General features: G+C 49.7%; 1 protein-coding gene across 2 annotated transcripts in view; it reads right to left on the bottom strand.

Annotated features, from left to right (window-relative positions):
• ZEB2 (zinc finger E-box binding homeobox 2) overlaps positions 1–15,421 on the bottom strand; it is a 114,271-nt gene extending 98,850 nt beyond the window's left edge. Inside the window, exons 1-3 of one of the 2 annotated variants that reach the window (XM_063161556.1) lie at positions 15,179–15,421; positions 14,976–15,074; positions 12,105–12,269 (exon numbers count right to left, since the gene is read on the bottom strand). In XM_063161556.1, the coding sequence (XP_063017626.1) occupies positions 12,105–12,177 (73 nt within the window). In that variant the 5' untranslated portion in view covers positions 12,178–12,269; positions 14,976–15,074; positions 15,179–15,421. Of the gene's footprint in view, positions 1–12,104; positions 12,270–14,975 lie in introns of both variants that reach the window. The other variant, XM_063161555.1, reaches the window with a different exon arrangement.
• Positions 15,422–22,261: the final 6,840 nt, after the last annotated feature.

Here is a 22,261-nt window from a genome sequence, read left to right as displayed (position 1 = left end):
TAAAGCAGTTTTGCTCTTTTTCACCTCTAAGGAGGGAGTGGGTCTTGGTGGTGTTGCCTGTTCCTTGGTGTGCTGCTCTCTTCCACACTACATCAGATTTGGATTTATTTGCAAATAAGTAAAATTCTTTCAGGGTGGGAGGGGTGTCACAGGGAACGATCCCAATTTGTCCAAAAATCTATTAAAAATTAATTTTCACATTGTCCTGCTTGGAGACCCCTTCCTCCCCATGACAGAGGATAAATGAAATAACATATTCAAGGAAATGTTTGTTTTGATTCTAATGCAATTATCTTTGCAGATCAACGTCTCCCTGGGTTGGATATTTTTTTTTTTTTTTAGCTGATCAAAATATGTTTTCATTGGTATTAACAACTCCCTCCGTCACTTCTCTTAACAGTCCTGGCGCAACATCTCTCCGGCAAAGAACCGCAGCAAAATAAGCTTGTTAGCGCCAGCAACTTCAGCTCGGCACTTCCCTCTTTTTCCCCAACACTTTTTTCCCCCCCCCCCAGTTTATGGGGGTTTTGGCGCACACACCCCCTGCCCAGCCGGCTCCCAGCGCTCGGCCCCTCGCTGGCGGCTCAGGGTGGGACCGGGGGGACGCGGGGGTGACCGGGGGGGACCCGGGGGTGACCGGGGGGACGCGGGGGAGCGGGGGGCGGCAGCCCCGGGTGCTGAGCCCTCTCCCCCTGCCTGCCCGCCGCTGCTGTCAGCTCGCTGCCTGCACTTTAGCTGTCTCTTTCCCAGTCCCTACCCTGTCAGTTTCTGGGCTGCCAATTTCAACTTGAAGCTTGACTGGGCTGATTTGATGCAAATACCTCCAGGGAAAACCCTGAAACTGATGAACAGTTATGTCAAGTCGATTTTGCACCATCGGGAAAAGGTAACCTCTGCGAGAAAAAAAAACAACAAGGTTAAAGAGACAAGGGCTTTTCACGTGTAATACCACTGCTGCACATCTCGTTCACTGTTTACCATCCCTCAGAAATTGTAACTGTCAGAATTAGTCCTAATTGCAGATGCGAAAGCTGCCATTATAATAAAAACAGAGGCAGTGCAGGCATTAAATGTAGCAGCCTAATTTGTGAGACTACTGAAAAGGTAGAGTAAATGAATATTTCATTACTTTAATTACCAGGGACTACTCTTTTCTTGCTGTCTTATGATAAGTGTTGCTGTAACTAGCAACAGCAAACATCCACTAAAACATAAAGTGCAATAATAGTACTGCTGTCAGGATCGCTGCTTTAAAATACGAGCGGGAGGGGGGGAAGGGGGAAATATAATGGTTTATCTATTTCTTAGAGATCCGCAGGAGCAGGAGATAGAAACTCGTTTAACGTCAAAAAACAAAGAGGCGAGTAAACAGGTTTTAGTCAAAGAAAATAATGACCCGGAGGAGGGGAGGGGTGGGGTGTGTGTGTGTGTTGGGGGGGAGTTGAGGACACACTCGAAACCCCGGAGCCGGGAGGAGCGCAGGCAGCGCCGAGCCGCCCCTTCCCCTCCCGGCAGCGGAGTTTGGGGCGGCGAGGGGGCCCGGCGTCCCGGGAGCGGCGTCCGGGAGGGGTTCGCACCTCGGCCCGGAGCGCTGCTCTCGGCAGCGCCGGCGGGGCCCGCGGGGCTGAGTGTGCCCCGTCCCCCGCCCCACGGAGGCGGTTCACACCTCGGCCCCGCGGCCGGAGCGGGGGGGCCCAGGCGGCTCCGCACGCCCCCGCCCCAGCGCAGCGCCCCAGCGCCTCCAGCCCGCTCCGCTCCGCTCCGGGGATGCTCCCCGCGGGTGTGCGCCCCGCCGAGCCCCCCACCTGCGGGACGGGGGGCTCCGGAGAAAGGGGGTCCCGGGGGATGTGACCCGCGGCATCCCAGTTTGGGGCGGGGGGGACTCAGAGAGAGGGGATGCTCTGCCCGGGGATGTGACCCGCGGTATCCCAGTTTGGGGCGGGGGGGCTCAGATTGAGGGGATGCTCTGCCCCGGAGGGATGTGACCCGCGGTATCCCAGTTTGGGGCGGGGGGGACTCAGAGAGAGGGGATGCTCTGCTCCGGAGGGATGTGACCCTCAGTATCCCAGTTTGGGGCTGGGGGGATCAGAGTGAGGGGATGCTCTGTCCGGGGGGATGCGACCCTCAGTATCCCAGTTTGGGGCTGGGGGGATCAGATTGAGGGGATGCTCTGTCCGGGGGGATGCGACCCTCAGTATCCCAGTTTGGGCAGGGGGGCTCAGATTGAGAGGATGCTCTGCCCGGGGGATGTGACCCTCAGTATCCCAGTTTGGGGCAGAGGGACTCTGAGTGCCGGGATGCTCTGCCCCGGAGGAGCCTCCGCGCTCCGCCCCGGCCCCGCTGCCCGCGCAGCTCCCGCCCGTCGGGGCCGCTGCCGCAGGAGCCCGGCCGCTCCCGGCTGCCACAGCCGCTCCCGACAGACGCGGGGAAATTTGTCAACAATTCGCGACGGCGCTGGTAATTGCATTCCTGGAATCCGCAGCGATAGATGTAAAGATAAGGGAGCTGCCTCGACTTTCCGCTCGGAGTGATCTGTTTGCAGCCACCTATTCCTCTTCCTAGCCCTTCCTAAGCGTATTCCCCCGTTCCGCCTCCTGCGCCTTCTGCCACTGGGCTCTCCAGAAACATACGTGACGAGTCGCTGCGCCTCTCTCCTGTCCGAGCAGGCACCAGCTCCCTTCTCGCCTTTGTGTCCCCATCCCTCCAACCCAACTTCCCTGTCAGACCCGAAAAATATGCAAGGCTCGCACTGCCGCTGAGAAGCGGGACAAAGTTTAACTTCTCTGTTGGCAGTCGGAGAATAACTCCCAGGCAGGATTCAGGCAAAAGATCTGATTTGCTGAATTCTGCTCTTTGATTTGTATTTGTATGTTATTGCTACTGCTAAGGTTGTTGCCAACCTCAATTAGATCACAAATGAGATCAGTTTAATTCAACTCCCAAACTGTGACCTGACCATGGTCTGAAAGTATTCAAAAACGCATTTTAAGCCTTCCTTTGATTTCAAAAGGAATACTGCATGCTTGGTCATTCATACAAATAACATAAAACGTAATTATGGGATGATTTGGCAGATGACATTCCTGCCAAACGACGCTCCATGCCAGAGCCTGTAATGCTGTGGCTGCTGTCCTGGTGCTCGGGAGCACAGCACCCTGGTGTAAGGTGGGAGTAACGGGGTGTGTGCGATGTGGAGGTGTTTGAATGCACTCGGGGAGGCAAATGCAACAGCAGCAACCACGCCAGCACGAAACCCCCCCAGTCAGAAACTGCTGCATCACTTGGAAGGGAAGCGGATCCGCACTATCAAATCTCCAGGAGGCTGTGACAAAGGGAGCTTGCAGCTTGACACACGGGTAACAACATAGCAAACACCTTTAATTCTGTCATGTCTCATACCCTTTGCTTTCTCACACATTCGAGGCTGCTCTAGCATTGACACCTACACTTAAAAAAAAAAAAATAAAAAAAAAAGGAAGGAAAAAAAAAGAACCCTCGACAATAAAAATCCTCAAATGAAGCAATCTCATTCCTGCTAAAAAAAGAAACACCTGGAAAGTTATTCTTCTGCCCAGAAAAAAAAAAAAAAAAAAAAAAAAAAAAAAAAAAAAAAGTAACTTATTAGCTCAGAAAAGAGCAGAAAGCAGCAAAAACAAAAGTTCACTTTTGGGATTGAGAAGCTCCCAGAAAGCTGCTGGCTCTCCTTGGAGCCTGGGAGCTCACTCGCACAGGTTTGCCGGCGTAACTTCTCAGCTATTCTGCTGCTCGAATGCGAATCCTAAATTGACCTTCCTGCCTCGGCAGCGCTCGGGAGCGTTCCTAGAGAGGGCCTGGGCGCTGTCATTACACGGGAGCGGGCAGGTACAGAGCGTGCAGGCACACGCACAGGTGGAGCCCCTCCTGCCCATCCCTGCCTCCAGCCCTGCCCAGCCCGCGTCTCGCCCTGATGGATCGATCCCGAAAGCTTCAGCTGCCACCGAGGCCGGGATGTGTCGGGCTCAGCGGCTGCTGTGGCTTCAGCGGTGCCACCTCCTCGCTTGTCCCCCTCAAAAACGGCGGGTCCCCCGCTCCAGGCCACCTGCAGGGCCCCGGAGCGCAGAAGGAGTTAAGGCTCTTTCCAGCATTACTGGGTAGGTTAATATCACAGCTGCTTGGTAAAGCATTATCCAGCACCTCACTTAACAAAAGCCTGCTTTTGCAAACAGACTCCTACTTTTCCCCAAGTGTCCAAAGGTGTTTACTGAAGTAAATCTGCCTAAATCCTCCGTTGCTTGGGTCATGGGGGTGGTTAGGAGGGTGGAAGGTGTAGAGATAATCTCTTTTTGTAAATTCTGTAAATCTTCTGGGAAAAAATCAGGAATCTGTGTCACATGCCTCTCTGTTCAACTGGTAACATCTCGGTTAGTGTGCTCCTTATGAGTGAAATCTGCCATAGCAGCTACAGGGAAATAAGACATCCCTCCCGTTTCTCATTGTTCAAACTGTTCTTCCCTCTCGAAGTTCCTTTAGCACGTTTAATCTATTTGCTGATGGAGGGGAAAAAAAAAAACCTGTTAGGATCTTAAAAGTGGTTTCTGGGAAAAAAAAATAAAAATGACAGTTTGGTCGGCAGGAGATAGTGTAGTTGAAAACTTGTCACTTGAGATTTCTGCACTACCCCGGTTATTCCAACACCAGCAACTGCATATTACTTTTTACATGTTGCAAATAGAGGCAAACAACACAGGAAATTTTGACAGCTCTGCCTGAAAGGGCTTAAATACTTCTCAGTAAGCAGGATCCAGTTATAAATAAACCTTCTCTTGGTGAGAAAAAAGTGGCTACGACCAAAGACCTCAATATTTTTCTAGAAAAACTGTCTGATTGAAAGCACAGAAGAGCTTCTGAGAAACAAACAAACAGCCAGATATGGGGGGCACACACACCGAGGGATGGGGAGAAAACGCACATGAACGTGACTACAAAACCCCACGAGGGAGCCCGGCTACAGAAACTTCCACAAATCTCGCCTTCCTCCTCCTCCTCCTCCTCCTCCTTCTCCTCCTCCTCCTCCTCTGTTCGCATTTCTGGTGGATTCGCTGAGTCGCTGCTTTTCCCCGGCGGGTCGGGGCAGCCCGGGCCGGCCGCCAGCCCGGGGACACCCCCGCCAATGCCACCAAGGGCCACCAAGGGCCACCAAGGGCCACCAGGGCCACCAGGGCCACCGCGGCCCGGCCGCGACAGCACCCGGCCCAACACCTCACCAAAATACAGGCAAAAAAAAAAAAAAAAAAAAAAAAAAAAAAAAAGATTAAAACTTTAAATTTCGTCTGGGGAAATTTTGCCCCGCCAAACCAGCCTCGCCCCCCGCCACCCCCGTCCCGCCAAGGTCAGGGTGGGTAAACAATAATAGTAATTAAAGCAAAATAATAGGCAGCAGTCAAGAGCTGAGAGTACACACACCTGACCCTAACTATAACAGACTTCTCAGAGTAGAATTTGATCCCTCTCTGACACTTTCTACCTCAAGTGTTAGAGCGAGTGGCCATGAATAGTACAGGCATGCCATCTTGTAACACTATCTGCCTGTCAGAAGAGCCAAGGCTGGGTAGAGCAGGATCTATATAAGGCTTGTAACTAGGGGAAGCCCAACAAACAGCTACAAACACCTAAGTTATTTTACTCAGCCTCCACCCTTCTGCTTTTTCCCCCCTTCTTCTCACTCTTTTTTTTTTTTTTTTTTTTTTTTTTTTTTTCCTTTTCATCTTGGCTTTCTGTTGCAGAATGCAAATGTAGCCTGCCGGCGGTGAATGGGCTGAATTGTGATTAAGAAGAAGAAGAGCTCCTTTCTTTGTTCTCCCCTCAGGGGATGTTTACTGGGAGAGACACAGCGGATCAGATATGAAAGGCATTCAGGTCAGCATTGATGTGAGCGAAAGTGAAATCATACCTAAGGCATTCAAAAGACCGCCGTGTCAGGGGTTCAGCTAACGGTGCATCTACTGTGTCTTCCCTGTTAGGCACAAAAAAAAAAGGAAAAAAAAAAAAAAAAGGGAAAAAAAAAATCTCTCCACAAACAGGCATTTTAAAAAAATAAAATTACCACAAAAATTACACAGAGAAGGAAAATGAAAAAGTTTTCCCTCGTTTTACCTCCAGAGAAGAAACTACAGGACTTAGTGCTCTTTTGCCCTTATGATCACGGATGGGGCAGGTCGACTCGCATTAATTGTAGCTGCTGGGATCAGCATCTTTTTTAGGGGGAAATGAATCTAACCTGAAGTGTGAGCGGTTTTTCTCTTGAGCACACCTCTGCCTCCCCTTCCCTGAGCACAGCACACGCATGGGTGCATGGACACACGCACCTCTCCATGAGTCCCAGCCAGCTGCGAGCCTCATTTATTCTGCCCTCGCCTCCCTCAGAAGCCACTCCGGGTGATAAAGGGCACGGTGGCATATCAAACCAGCACAGCACACCTTCCAAAGTGATCTTTCATGGACTTGGAAACTCCTCGAAACACTTTGCTGCGAGCTCGCAGCGCAAGGGGATGGTGGCGATCGGAGGCGTGAGGAGTTGGGGCGCAGCTCTGGAAGTTAAACTGCTGCAAGGAAAAGTCTAGGCATTGCCGTTTTATTCACCAAAAAAACCCCTACTTGATGGAGAAATATTTGTATCTCACTATTTTTTGAAGTCTACACTTCTCCCAGCCTAGTTATTCTCTCAATAGACTTTCCCAGTGGTTAGCTGACGCTGTTGGCATAAACAGAGATATGTAAATATGGAGGGGAAATATAGCAAATTACAGTTAAGCATACAAAGAGTTAGGAGGTGGCTGCATTTGCAGGGGCTGAAATTAAAATGAAAACGACAGAACATTTTTGAAAAGCCCCAAAAAATTAAGGAACGGGACTGGATGTCGTGTGCACTAACCAGCTCCACTATTCTGAATTTGTTTCCACCTTCAAAATCTTAGTTAAAATATATTGTTTGTCTAATGCTCACATCTGCTTTAATGGTGAGGTTTAATTCTGAAATATTTTCAACTAGTGTTTCTGCATCATAGATTTCTCTCCTTTTTCTCTATACTCTAAAAAGACAACTAAAGAGCAATCAAAAAGGTGTCTGACTTGGCCATTCAGACAATTGCACCCTTGTGGGAATGCTGGAATGAATGGTACAGTGGACACCCCAGCACTATTGACGTTATAAACATGTAAATGAAACACATTAGGGCAGACAATCAATTGTCTGTGAGCACTGCAAACCTGCACTCCCTTTCTGTGTGACAGGCACAAAATAGTGTCTACCTTGGGAAGCCATGGTCTTGCAGAAAAAAAGGACAAAGAGTTCTCTTTCACAGAGGAGAAAATGCACCTTAAAAGCACTGGGATAATGCAGATGCCAAAAACTGTTGTGAGGCGAAGAATTTCCTATTTCTTGGAATGAATGTGGGGCTGCTGTAAAAGAATCAACACCCTTCTTTCCACTCTAAAGGGAGACACACATTTTTTCTTGGGGAATATTACCAGCCTGTCCTGAGAGCTTGCATCATATATTTCCCCTACCTTGGGCAGTTGGCTATGTATAATTATCGATAATTAACTTGTAATGGTTTCCTTATCACTTTTTCTTCCCTTTGCAAATACGCCTTTCCCAAGCCATCAAATGCATTTTCTTGCAGCAATTAGAAATTCCCCCAAAACTTTCCTCGCGAAGCATGTGCAATAAGCAAAACCAGTAATTACCGAATGGTCACAAATGGCAAACAGTAAATCAGCCACTAATCTCCAAATTCTCTGGGTTTCTGGAAACTCGGAAGAAAATAAATAGATCCGACCTGACACAGAGACAACAACCTCCCCTTGCTCCATGCCACAGCTCAGCCTGGACATGAATCCGCACCGAGAAAACGTTGCCCGGCTGATCATTGCGCCCTGGCCACTCGCATTTAGGGCATTAATTTTTAATACCTATCTCCAGGTGCTTTTCTGGAGGTGGTAGCAGCGCGTTTGTCTCGAGTCCCGGAGAAATGTGCTCGCAACGGATTGGCGGCCCCGGGGAGGTGCCCGGCCCCGGGAGCGCTGCGGGTGCCCGCGGTGCCCGCTGCCACCTGGGCTGCACCGCCAGCAGCTGCCTCCCCGCACCCCAGCCTCCGTCTGGCTGCCTCCAAACTTCTCCAGGCTGGGAAGACAAGACTCACTTCCCACTCACTGAAGGCAGCAGGCAGGCTTGCCTATTTTTTCCTTTTTTTTTTTTTTTTTTTTTTTTTGAATTTTTTTTAAAATCTCCCCTCTTTTTCAAGTGAGGAGTGAGGGAGGTTTTTCCCCCTTCCCCAGCATCCCTGGAAGGAGGGTGGGTGGGTGTCTTTTTGGGAAAGGCTCTGAGCAAGCCTAATCGTCTCTGCTTGTTTGGTCTGTGGTCTTGGATCAGACGCCCTGAAAGCATTGAACTTTCTCCCTTTTCTTTACAACTGGAAGCGAGGTGGCAAAGGAATCAAAGAGAGCTGTTTACTGAAACTTTGGGGTAAATTAGATACAACTTTCCCCCCTCCCACCCCCTTCGCGGGGATTTTAATTTCACTTTGGATTTTCGAGGAGGGGAGCGGAAAGGAGGGAGGAGGGGGCGGAAAAAACCCTCAGCCAACAAACGCCAAACCACAACAGCGCGGAGAGGAGGCAGCTCATCAGGCATGGCAGGGCAGGGCTGCCGGCCGGACAGACAGACAGCGCTGCCGCCGGGCCCCGCTCCGCACCGCTCCGCGCCGCGCCGCTCCGCACGGGGCTGCGGCCGCCGGAGCATCCCCCGCCTCCGCGGGGCGCCCGTGCGGAAAGGGGGCTCGCTGCCCTCTCCTCCTCCTCCTCTTCCTCCTCCTCCTCCTCCTCCTCTTGTGCCGCCACTTCTCTCCCGAGTGAAAGTGCCGCGAAGTGAGTCAGGCGCTGGGAATCATCTGACTGAACTTCCCGGAGCTCCGCCGCATTCCTGGGCTGCCGCTCCCGCACCTCCCGCCCCCCTCCCCGGCTCCGCTTTCGGGGTCCTCTCCTCCTCATCCTCCCCCTCTCCCTCCCTCCCTCCCTCGCTCCCCGGGGGGCTCACCCCTCGCTGATTCCCACATCGCCTCTCTCGGCCCGCCTCCCCCCCGCACACCTCTCCTGCACTCCAGCAGCTCTCATCAACCCCGTTATCTCGGAAAATCCCGAGCCTGCTTCCTTTCTACCCTATTTAGCTCCGCTGTAATTTTATCCAGCCCCGGTATCTCATCCCGAGCCTTGCCCATCCCCGCACACACGCAGATACACGCGCACAGGCGTGGAGCCCACTGAGGCATTAGTTGGATTATTCTGTTTTGTCCCCCCGTCTGTAATGTGTCTGGGATTCACTAACACTCCTCTCGCTGCCTTCATGACCATCTATTTTTATTTCCTTTTTCGTGGCTTTTAAATTTTATTTTGGTTCTGCTGCGTTTCTAAGGAATTTCTGTCCGAGTTCGATAAGCATCACCGTTCCTGGTGTTATCAGCAAAGACACAAGCTCAGAAGTAACATCTTTTCCACGATTCCAGGAAAGAAGAAAAATCCACTCAGTCCAGATAAATCCTAGGCAATTCCCAACGGGAAAGGCATTGGATACGTGCTTGTCGAGAAAGAGAAAATGAAAAAAAAAAAAAAAAACAACCAACAAACCAAACCCACCCTCGCTCTACCTGCTCCTCAGAACCAGGGCATTTCTCACTCAGAAATGAATGAAAGAAACAAATTAGGGGAGCACAAAGAGGAAAGAGAGGACAGACAGAAAGTAGGGAATTATTTCCTTCCCCCCCCAACACACACCCCGTGTCTTGGCCAGAGCAAGACGCTGAAGGGAGAACTCAGCCCCTGGCATAAGCAGCGCACACACACTTGAAGTTTGCAGGATCTTTAAGTGGTTACCTTAAAAATCGCAATTAAACTTTCGTCTCCCCAAGTGTGGTGGCTTTTCCAAGTTAGTGCAGCTCCCTGAAAACACCTTTTTGCATGGGAACAACCAGAATCTGCCACCCCGCTCCATACATGCTCCCAAAGACTTGGCTGCCCTACCAGGATACGGTCCTGGTGTCCTGGACAAACAGAGGCATCCAGGATTTTTTTTTTTTTTTTTTTTTGGGGGGGGGGGGGGTAAGGGTGGTGGTGGTGGGGTTTTTTTTTTAGTGCTCAAATCACGTTGAGAAAATATTAAACACGTAGATGCACCCCTCATCAGAGAGCATGTGATGGGTTTAACACGCTAAACTAATAGTCCTGCCTGGAAAAGCAAGGAGGCTGAGGAAGAAGAATAAAACCCCCTCAAACACTCAGAATATTCTTTACTGCAAAAGAGCACTTCTGGATGCGTTGCTTTAAATCTCATTCTCTTTTTCTCTCAAAAATGACTGTTTAACATAAGAAAAAAGGCTACTTGACACAAAGCTTTTGTTATCCAGTTGATCAGCAACGTGCTTTAGATACTTGTAAGGGGAAAAAAGCCCCACAACAGACATTGATTTTAGAAAATCAATAACCAACATTTAATAAAAAGAACAGAGGAAACACAAGAGAGGAGAGGGAAACATTACGTGTAATTTTAATGTCTACTAAATTACCCAGAGATGAGGGGAAGGGGAGGTCTCCTCTGTGAGGACCACCTTAAATAATGACAGACACAAGAGTAAAGGGTGGTGGTGGAGGGGGAGAGACTTTAAAAAAAGATAACAAGAAACGGATCCTTGGGAAGCTGCTCGGAATATATTATTTTAGTTGTTTTTTTTTTTTTCTTGGTTTTTTTTTCTGTAATACTAAGCCAAGCAAATAGATCAAAGACAACACAAAGGGAAAAGCCAGTGTAACATAACGAACAGTTTCTGACTAAAATTCCTCTATCACTCCCCCATATGGCTCGACGCCTCCACCACAACAAGAAAAAGACACACACACGCACACACACACACACACACACACACACTCACACTCACAACCTAGAGAGAGGGAAGGGGAGGGGGGGCCAGGATCATTTGTTTCTAATCAACATTCTCTTGTCTTTGTGTTTTTTGTTGTTGTTGTTGTTGTTGTTGTGCGCGTCCCCCTCCTCCTTCAGCCCCCCTCCACCTCCACCTCTCCACTTAAATGAAGTAGCTGAGCTATAAGCGCATGGGTTCAGGTTCACACAAATATCTTCCTTCCTGCGGCTCCTCGAGAGGAAAGTTGTTGGAAGTGGGGCCGGGATGGCCGTGGAGGGGCTGCGGGCGGGGAGGGGGAAGCTGGCGGCGGGGAAGCGGCTATCAGCCGGCAGAGAAAGGAAGAAACTGAGGGAGGGACGGGGAGAGACGGAGAAAGAGAGACCCACCACACCAGTGAAAGCTGCCAAATGTGAAATCAGCCCAGAACACCGCGTCCCACTGCGCCCCGGCCCTGCGCGGCCGGCGGGGACCGGGGGAGAGGGCAGCGACGGACAATCGGGCACCGAGCTCATTAGTATTATTAATTATCAGGGAGGAGGAAGTTTCATTTTCGAGTCCCTAACAATAAGGAGAAGAAAAAAAAGAAAAAAAAAAAAAAAGAAAGAAAAAAAGAAAGAAAGAAAGAGAGGGAGAGAGAGAGTGGCTAACTCGGTGCCAGCCCGCCTCGGGGTTCTCACGCTGCCGGGTTTTTTTCCCAGGGCCGCCCGCCCCGCTCGTTCCGCGCCGCTCCGCGCCTCCCACCGCCCCGCCGCGCTCCGCTCCGCGCCCCGGCCCGGCCCGGCCCGCGCTGACAGCGCCGGAGCGAGCGGGGCACCAGCGCGGCCGGGCCGCCCCCGCCGCTCCTCCGCCGCTCGGGGCCGCGGGGGCAGCGCCCGCTCCGCTCCGCGCCCGCGCAACAAACTTTGGGGCGGCGGCGGCAGCGCTCGCCCCGCGCCCCGCTCCGCTCCGCGGCCGCGCAGCCCCGGGCCCGCTCCGCGGGACGCCGCGCACGGAGCGAGGCAGGCAGGCAGGGAGGGAGCTGGGGGGCGGCCAGCCCGGCTGCCGTGCCCCCCTCCCCGTCCCGCTATCCCCGTCCTGCCGCCGCCGCCGCCGCCTTTTCCCCCCGCGGCCGCGGCGGAACCGGCCGGAAAAAGTTTTCCCGGGGGGCCGTCTTACCGTTTTTCCTCCGGGGGTTGGCTTGTTTTCGCCTCTTACACCTGGGGCCATCCGCCATGATCTGCTGCTTCATTGATAAGAGTGGATCAGATGGCAGTTCGCATGGGCTCGACTCCCTGATTCAGCAGCAGCGGCGGCGGCAGCGGCAGCAGCAGCACGCAGGCTCTATGTAACGACCAAACACAGCGACAATGTGGGCATCGGGATGTCCCATTTAAACGCAGGGCGCCAACGGGGACCCCAGTTTGCACCCGAAAAAGAACCCATCCACGCACACGGCGAGGCTGGCCGTGCCGGGGGAGGTGGGACGCGGTCGGAGCGGGCTCCCCCTCTCTCCCCAGCCGGGCAGATTTCTTCTTTATTTATTTATTTATTTATTTATTTATTTATTTCTGCTCCCTCTCTCTCTCTCTCTCTCTCTCTCTCTTCCTCCCTGTGTGCGTGTGTCTCCGTGTGTGTGTGTGTGTGTGTGTGTGTGTGTGAGCGCGTGTGCGTGTGTCTCCCTCCCTGCGTGTGTGTGTGTTGCACCAGCAAAGCAGATCAGAGAGAGAGAGAGAGAGAGAGACAAGAATTACATCTCAAATGAGTCATAACTCATGACCGTATGAGGGAATGCACAGCTTTTACAGTAGGCTGTTTGACTCAATGCTAGGCGGACCATTTCCTCCTAAAAGTACTTTAATTTGACACTAGAACTTCTTTTCACGAGAAATCCTACCCTTCTCCTGCCTTCATTTTTTCTCCCCACAAAGTGCTCTCCAGCAAAGTGATAAGAGGAGAGGGAAACATGGCTCTCCCCTGTCCTTTTGGGGTAAAGCTCAGCACGGATACCTCCCCCTCCCCCTGACAACGAGGAGTGTAATTATAAACCTCTGTCACCTTTTTAGTCAGTTTGACAATATTCAGGGTTTCCCCTGCCCCTTACTTAAACAAAGCTTCAGAGTGTCATTTTTTTTTTCCTTCCCAGAAAAGAAACAGAAATCAAAACTACCGCTGTCAGAGTTTTCAGCCCTTCAGTTGGGTTTTGGTGGTTTTTTTTCTTTGTTTTTAAGGAAAAAAAAAATATAAATAAAAGCAACTTGTAAACTTTTAGACCTACTGAGTGTGCCTGTGTGCCCAGGCTGGGCAGGAGGCTCTATCTGTCAAAGGGAGAGAGGGGAAGGAGCGTTTGGATTGCTGCAAGAACGCTCCTGAAACTCAGTTCATCTCGAAGAAGATGCTGTAGCTTTAAAGATGCTTTGACTTGAGGATTAGTTTAAACAGGGGGCTATAAAAGATGTAACAGATGCAAACTGTAAAACAAGGGCAATTAACCCTTGCTCTCCTGAGCAGGATGCCCCCTCGCCTTCGCATCTATTGTCTTCTCCTGCCCTGGGAGTTTTGCATAAAACCCAAAAAATTATTACCTGACTCAACAGTTTCAATATATATATATGTATTTAAAGCAGAGTGAGATTTTTCTCCCCCCTCCTTTTCCTCTTTCCTCTCTCTTGTGTCTTTTTTACTTTGCTGGAGCTTCACACCAGGACTGAGCAGTGAAGTGTGCTGCTGTTGGGTCTTTTTATTCCGCCTGAACTCTCTCCTCAGGCGTTTGCTGTTATAAAACCTGCTTGGTTATAAACAAAAAAATAATAAATCTCCAAGCAGGTAAGAGGATGGGGAGACTGAGAGAGTGTGCGTAGGGTCAGCGTGTTTACCCACACTCTCCTGCCTGGGATTCCGCCTGGACAGAGGGAATGGGTGGCTCTGTGGATGTGCACGAATGTGGCTGAGCAAAGAAGGGGCTGAGAAATGCGCTGGAAACTTTAGCATTTGCCAGTAATTCCCGAGGCTGGGGTGGGCGATGGTGGCATCACCGCGGCGGAGCTGCCAGGAGAGGAGAGCAGCGGGGAGGGAGGACGGGCAGCGAGGCGAGCCCGGACCCTCAGCCTGCCTCGGCAAATTGGCGTTTTCATGCAAAACCACCAATGGTGAATTGTTTTAAATGCATTTCACTCCCTTCCCCACTCTCCAGCCTCCCGCAAAAAAAAAGTTGTCAGTAATTTTAAACCTGCAAATTTCTCGAGAACACTTTTCTTCCCGGAGCACCGGCAAGCTTTTAAAAATATGCATTAATTTTAATTTTTTATTTTCCTTTTGCTAAACGACTTTTAAGTTCCAGCCTGTACTTTCACTTCTTGCTTTAGGCTCCCAGAAGCTAAGGTGTTACTTCACCCGGCTTCACAAAATAAAATATAGAAATGAAACCAAGTGTGCAGACAAAACAGCAAAACTTTCTGTTTGGGGAAACACATCCTTTGCCGGGGAGCCCTGTCCGGGGCTGGGGCTCCAGCGGTGCCCGGCCGGGCTGGCTCTGCAAGCTCAGGGCATGCAAAGCATTAACAGGTACCTGCAAACTTTCAGAGCTCAGATGTAAAACCTGAAATAAAAAGAGCAGGAGGTGGGTGGGGGGTGTTTGGGGGTTTTTGCTTTTTTTTTTTTTTCTTTTTTTTTTGCAGGAGGACCAAGTCCTTTCCTAACGCTAAAACTTTTTTTTGCTGCTGCGTTTTAAAAGGCACCTCCCGTACCTGGCTGACAGGTAAGGGGAGCAGGGGTGGTGGTGGCACAGCCCCGAGCACCCCGAAACTGCTCATCCCTCCCTGGAGCGGTGCTGGAGTGACTTCAGGTTTCGGTTCAAAAGATTGAAAAAAATTAAAAAAAATAAAATTTTCTCCCCAAGTATAAACAAATCCAGGAAAATTAAAATACTCTCGAAATGAAGTAACCCATCTGATGCGTGAGATGGTGTGAGGAAAAAAAAAAAAAAAAACCAGAAGAGAAGGGGAAAATAAAAAAAAAAAGAGAGAAAATGGAATTAAATTCCAAACCTACCTGCGAAGTCTTGTTTGTAGTTTTGGCCAGAAATGGTGAGAAGAAAAAGCATGAAGAAGCCGCGAAGTGGAGGAGAAAAGGTGAAGGGAGATGCAGCTCCTGGAGAAATTGTAAAAAGCCTTGCAAAGAGTTGTCGGAAGGACCGTTATTCCTGCTGGGCAGGTTAGGACTGATCTCTTTCTGCCACTCCAGGAAACACAAACCTGGGGACGGACTGACGTGTTACGCCTCTTCTAATGACATTTTTTTCTTTTTCTTTTCTGTACGAGCGAGAGGAGAGACCCTGCAACACACGCCACCTATCTTTGTGGGGAGGGATAATTGGAGAGCACCAAACGTGAGCATCATGTGGAAACGTGATCGCCAAGTTTCTCTCTGGGAAAGGATCTGGGATAGATTATACCTTGAAGTCTCCGCGAACGCTTTAGCGGCAGAAATGCAATTCCACCTCCTCCCGCCCGCCCCCCGCCCCGCGCCCGCCCCCCGCCCCGCAGCTCCGCTCCGCGCCCCGCGGAAACTCAGCGCGCCCCGCCGCCAGCGCATCCGATCCCCCCGGGGCTGCGGGCCCCCTGCCCCGCGGGGCCGCCCTGCCCTCATCCCCCCGCTCCCTGCCCGCGCCGCTGCCCCCAGCCCGGGCCGCATCAGCCCCGGCCCCAGCGCATCCCTGCCCGCGGTGCCCCCGCGCATCCCCTGCGCTGCCCGGGCATCCCCGCCCCCTGCCCGCTGGATCCCGCTGGATCCCGGCCCCCAGGCTGGATCCCCGCCGGTGCTGGATCCCCGCCGGTGCTGGATCCCCGCCGGTTCTGGATCCCGGGCCGGGATCGCTGCTGCCGGTGCCCCCCGCGTCCCGCCCCGCTCCGCGCTCTCGCCTCTTGCGCTGGGCAAAACTAAAAACTTAACATAAAGCCTAGAAACTCAACTCTGTTCGGGTAGTGCGAATGAGCCCTCCTGGCTTGTTTTGGTGCGGTTTAATTTTTGTTTTTATGCTTCACGCGTTTTCTTTTGGGGCTTTTTTATTCCTCAACCCCCCCCCCCCCTTTCATTTCAGCGCTCATCCAGGTTCTTTGAATAGTCAGCTAAATCTGATGAAAAAAAAAATAAATAAAAATCAACCAAACGTGCTGAGATCTTACAGTCTATCTGTTTTGTTCACAGATATGGATCAGGGGTGAGATGGGCTCTTTTCCTGGCTCTGCTTTTTTCTTGGAAGTAGCTGGATGAGCAGAGAGAGACAGCGTGGACGAGTAACGCGTGGGGCTGAACTTCAGGGAGGTTACAAGTTTTTCACTTTTTTCAAGTATTAAAATTAAAATAAAATTGCATGTAGAAAAAAAAAAAAAAAAAAGAAGAGAGAAAAAAAAAAAAAAAAAAAGGAGCCCAGACTCCACCTTTGCACTGAAGGGATTGGTTATGCAAATATGGAAGGGGTTTCCTGGCAAATACAGCTTTCTACTGTATGGTTAATTAAATCATCACTCAAAAGCCTTCCAATGTGACGCTTCTGTCGTAATCCAATCAGGTTACGTAGGTCCTAAACAAGAAAGATATTTTCCACATCTGGAAGTCAGCAATTTAGCAAGTACTGCACATTATTAACCAATTCAGAGCCCGCTTCCCAGGGGGATAGTTTTTTCTTTTTTTTTGAAGTTTAAGCGTTCTTAACCAACGCTCTGCCGGTTTGTTAATCAAAAAGCCGGTTCGCGCGGCGCGTAATCGAGAAGTAACATCGAAGTGGGTGAAGGCAGGGCGAGCCGGGGATGCTGAGCGAAGGCGCTCGGCTGCGGAGGGGGCAGGCAGACCCGGCCGAGGCTGCAGCCGCTCATGCCCGGCTCCCAGCACAGCCCACAGCCGCTCCTTCCTCCTCAAGGAGCTCGAAATAGTCTCCCTGCAAGGAGAAACTTCGCCTCTTGCCCACTCGCACGGTCCCTTCCCAAGGTAAACGTGGGGCTGCCCAGAGGGCTGCGTGACAGAGCTGCGGAGCGATTCCCCTGCTCTGACCAGAGTTCAGCCTATTCCGGCACTTTATTTTATTGTTTTATCCCTTCTCCCCCTCCCGAAGAAAACCGAAACAAGCGGCACGCTGATCCCACGCTGCACTTTTGCTCACATCGAGCTCAGATAAACTGCTCTTGAACTGTGAGCCTAAAGCAAGAAGTGGAGGGCGAGCAACCGCGCTGGGATCGCGCTCCAGAATGCTCAGGGAACACCTTCCTGGAGCTCCAGCATCACAAAGCAGGGAAGGGACCCCCCTCTCCCCCCTGCGCTCATCAGAGCCACCGAGATCTGCCTCTGGGATTATTTTATTTGTTTTGGTCACCTCTCAGTTAGACGGGAGCGGGTGACCCTGTGAGATGCAGGAGAGGCAGCGCACGGGGGGGCTCCGGGCTGGAGCATCCAAATGTCCTCCCGGGCTGGAAGTGGCACCTCGGGGTGTCCCCCTCCTCAATCCCGGTTTGCAGGCGGAGTGGGGAGGGAGAGGCAGGCTCTGGCCGTCTGCTGCCGCTGCAATCCCCAGCTAGTAGGCAAAGGTGGGAACCAGCTGCCTCAATATTCCCAATGAAGATTTCTAATTATTATTTTTCTTTATATCTATAATTTATATTTATATTTTTATTCCCTGCTACGAGTCATCGTGGCTTTGTTAAAAGTTTTCTTGCCACTGTTTTCTTGCCACTATTCCCTAAACGTCCCTGCCAGCCCGATTTTCCTGCAGGATGCATGACTTCTCCATGCCTAAATGTACCTGGGTACACAGAGGCATATCACACGCATACACACACACACACACACACGGAATGATGATATCTTAATGAAATATATAGCACAGCGCAAATATCCCGAAATCAAATTCAAGTATTATTAGTTTGAATTAGATCCTCTCAGATCCAGAAGGCACTGCCTATAAATCAAGGGCAGTCTGGCAATTCCTTAAAGAGCTAAACTGAATTTAGATGCATATGATAAAAAGAAAGGAAAAGAAAAAAGTGAATGCTAATTACTGACTTGCTCAATTTCCACTCACCCACGTTTTCTAGGAGAAAAAGGAGAAAACCTAAAACCCAACCAACAAGTCCTCAAAATAAATTAATCCCATTACAAACTCCTTGCATATTGTTGCTACATTTCCAGATTACAGAACGAGGGGATGAACTGGAGATTACGAGAGGCTGCAGCCTGGCTTGCAGGAGGCAGGAGTGCTGTCGATGGTGTATCAATAAAATATATTTATCTGCAGCCACGCTGAAAAGCAAACCCTCAGAGCGTGTGATGACGCTCAAGGGCTTTAAGGAACATGTCGGCATTGTCAGATAATCCCTATTCATAATTTTGCTGGCTGCTCTTTCAGCCCTCAATCTCTCAGTTTCCCCAGCTCTGGTGAGCCTCAGCAGGGTTTGCATCGGAGCGATGAAACCGCTCGGATCTTCGCAGGACTGACGGAGCACCCAACATTACTGGATGGTATTTTAATGTCAGATATGGGGGTGTTTGTTGTTTTATTTTTTTTTTATTTTTAATTTTTGGACACTGGACATAAACATTTAGCAATCAGCTAAGCCCTTCTGAGATGGAATTTAACCTTAATCCAGGCGATGATTTCCTGCCCGGCTCTGAACTAATAACGGGTGTGCAGCTTCTTTAGGAGATGGAAATAATGACAGGCTACAGATCCTGCCTTCATTGGGGTGGTGCTGGCAGCCCGGATCCCAGTCCTGCTCCATCAGCATCCCTATGCACATCCTATTCCCTGCTCCATCTTAAAACTTTTGCACATCCTATCCCCCCCCCCACCCCATCAGTTTAAGAGCAAGCAGAGCCAAAATATCCCCACAAACCCCAGCTCCTTCCTTGTGTGTAGCTCCCAGCACTTGGAGATGGTTTTAGGGACAGTTCTCTGAGTGCAGGCTTCTCCTCTTTTCCTCAGGTTTTCCTCCATGTTTCCATGCTGCAAGTTGAGGTGAGGGTGGCCTGATCCTGATGCAGACCTGCCTGGTTAAAGCCACAAGAGAAGCAGTCCTGCCTGCAGCTCCTCGCTGGGTTTCCTTAGTCCACCAAAGCCTATCGTGGTAAAGATAAGCCCCTCGGAGATAACCCCGTGTTCCCATCACTGTGAGGATCTGTAGGGCCAGACCCTGCTGCCAGGGACAAACCCCACCATGAGAAAGGGGATGTGCAGGGAGAGACCTCCCCGTGACCCCCAGGCACCCAGCTCTGACTGGGAGGGGAGGTGAGCAGCCACCACGGAGGGCTTTGGGGTCCTGCAGGGCCTGGGCCTTCTGCTGGGACCTTCTGCCGTGGTGGCTTTATGGGGACGTGGTGGCATGGGCTGAGGGGATGATTCACTGCCTTGTTTATTTTGGTGAGTTTGCTTTTTCCCCGGTGGAGGATGAGTAACGGGGACTGTGTTTTCTTGCCCACCACGTGGAAGGAGGAAAGCTGAGGGAATAGGAGCAGAGATGTTCTGGCTGAGGAATTTTGGCTAATACATTTTAGAGGCTGGTGAAGACAGAGGTTTAGCACCTCTAAATACACTTCAGCAGCTCTGAGGCTTTTCCTTCATGTCTCTCATAGCCAGAACTATTTTCCCTGAAGTGTGGAGCCCTTCCTACATCAGGGATTAAACATCCCCATGTAGAGCATCCAGATGAGATGTGCCCACTTGCAGCCAAGCCTGGGGAGAGCATCCTTCCCTCCCCACAGCCCTGCTCCGCTGAGGGAGCTGCTCCTGCAAGATTTGGGATCCCTGTGGGTTCTGGCTGCTTCTCATGCTCCCATCTCTGGGGTGTAGGAGATGTCCTCGCCTTGAGAAAGAATCCCGATGTTGCAAAAAAAACCAAACCCAAATCAAACACAAAAAGGTGCTGGGGGGATTGTTTCCTGCAGTCACCTGTGGCAGTAGAGGATAAGACAGGCTGGAATAATTTTTGTGAGCAGGGAAGGCCCCATGTGGGCCCAAGATGCCGCTGGATACTTTTGCTCAATACAGGTGTCCCTACAAACCGAGGTTTGGAAAGCAAAGCCTTTATTTTTTTTCCAATTTCCACATGGAGGAGAGGGCAGAGAGGAGAGGAAGAAAGGGTCAGGGAATGACTCTCCCCCCCACCCGCTGATGAGGTATTTGGGAAGAAACCTTTTGAATCAACATTCCCAAAGTTTCTGAGTTCCTCTGCGGAAAACCCATGTAGGGATAGGATACGAGCCAAAAGCAAGGGGAAAGATTGTCTGGCTTTAATTTATCTATCCCTGGGCATTTCTAACCAGCAGATCACTGTAATACTTGATCTTGTGTGAGTCCCTGAACGTTAAAAGTGAATCTCCTCATATGTTTTTGTTAATTTTGTCATTTATAAAGCCACTTCTGAAGGCCTAGAGCTGCTCAGCTGCTGTTCACAACGTCTGCCTGTGTGTCTGCAGCAGGGCAGCAGCGTCCACAGGTCCCAAAATTTATTTTTTTATTGGGCAGAGAGCAGTGAGGCACAAGCATCCTCCATCCACTGTCCCACACCATGAGATGGAGATGCTTTTCCTTCTCTTCTGGGACCAGTGCTGAAGTTTGGCCACATTTCTTGGCTCAGTTGGCAGTGATTAAAATTCACGGCTCACTTTTGTTTATAGTTGGTTGTTTACTTTGTTGAATTTTTAAAAACTTGTTAGAATGCAATTGAACACAGATTCAACAGTATTTAGGCTTGAAAAATAAAGATGCATTAGAAAGATGCCTATTATGCTTCAGAATTATTAATTGACATTTTTATGATGAATAATTAATCATTTGAATAATTTTCGTATCTCTGATCTGAACACATATTTGCATATCTAATGTCTGATTTTAAATGTGGTTTCTTTAGTTGCATTCTCCCAGGACAAAGACATGAAGTAAGTAACATCCTAATGCAAAACTTTTTTTTTTCTTTGCACTTGTAAAAGTATGTTTATTGAAATACAAGTTCCTCTCTAGTTATGAAGCTGTTAATAATCTATGCATGACATATATGCATTAATAAGGTGGTGAATCCTCTGGATATGAGCACATTTAGGCCTCATTTTCTTATATACAGTGGTGAGGTCCCCCTGCAATACCTAAACCCATGTGAGGTTAAGCTAGGAAACCATAAAGAAATATCTCAGACACACAGTGTTCCTGTCCTGTTTATATGACACTTACTGAGGAGATCAAAGGTTGTTTCAATTTGAGGTGTTTGAAACATCAAGAACTTTTAATATAAATATTAACTGTGTCCTCCCAGCGAGCCAACACCAGCATTTTCCTGATATATTTTAATTTTTGTAAATCATGGCCCTCAAGACCCCGCTGTAGCTGCAGTTGGTGGTGATAAAGAAGCAGCAGAAGTGCAGATCAGTTATAAGCTGGTCAGCAAAGGGGTGCAAGGGATGGTGCTGGTTGTGCAACCCTGCTCGGCGTTGGGCTGGTGTGAGCACAGCTCAGCCACAGAGGGAACAGAAAGGAGGAAGGGGCAGCTGGACAAAACCAGAGCCCGAAAGGTAGAAAATTAAATGAAGGAATGGAAGAAGGAGCCTTTGCTCCACTGCCTCTGGCCATGGGTTAATTGTTACAGAAATACTGCCTGCCCTGCACCCCAGGAGTTGCCTTCACTTCTGTGAGAATTTGATTTATTAAGAAATTAAAGATTTGGAGAATTTTATTTAGTGGCACCTTTAATTGTTCAGGGAGCCCAGATATTCTGTGTGTAGCCTGTTGGCTCCTTGATGTCATACTGAAGAACTAAGGTAATGGTTGCTCTAGAAATATCTAAAATTGATGCACTATTTATTTTTAGCAGATTAGAGAAATTACATCAAAATGGAGGCACAAATTCATTACAGTGTTTAAATTTCCTTAGTGCCATTAATACAAAGAACATAGGACATACACAATGTAAAATGAAAAGAAAAGCTCTTAATATCTTTTTTTCTTTTCACAGCAGGTAGTAAAAATTATGCCCCCCAAAAAATATTTTTTTTTTTTTTTTTTTTTTTTTTTTTTTTTTGTGGAAGTATATTATATAGACTATGGTAATGTAGTGGGCAATATCTGACAGACAGATACTGCATAAAGAAACTGTGAAACTCAGTTCTCAGAACAGGCTGAAGTTATACCGAATAGGATGTTTAGCAGTTGCATATGCTCAGTGATAACAGATCCTTTTTTTCTTTATTTTTTCCTTTTATTTTTTTTTTTTTTTGAGTTTTTAAAAGCAAGAGTGGTAAACTTGAGCAATCCTTGTCACATGGAGGGCCAGGCTCTGAACCCAGTGGTCAAAACTGCC

This window comes from Melospiza melodia, chromosome 8 (genome assembly GCF_035770615.1).
Source record: "Melospiza melodia melodia isolate bMelMel2 chromosome 8, bMelMel2.pri, whole genome shotgun sequence".
In the NCBI taxonomy this organism is placed as follows: Eukaryota; Metazoa; Chordata; class Aves; order Passeriformes; family Passerellidae; genus Melospiza; species Melospiza melodia.
Note: the sequence above shows the minus strand (reverse complement) of the source record. Positions and strands in the feature narration are given on the sequence as shown.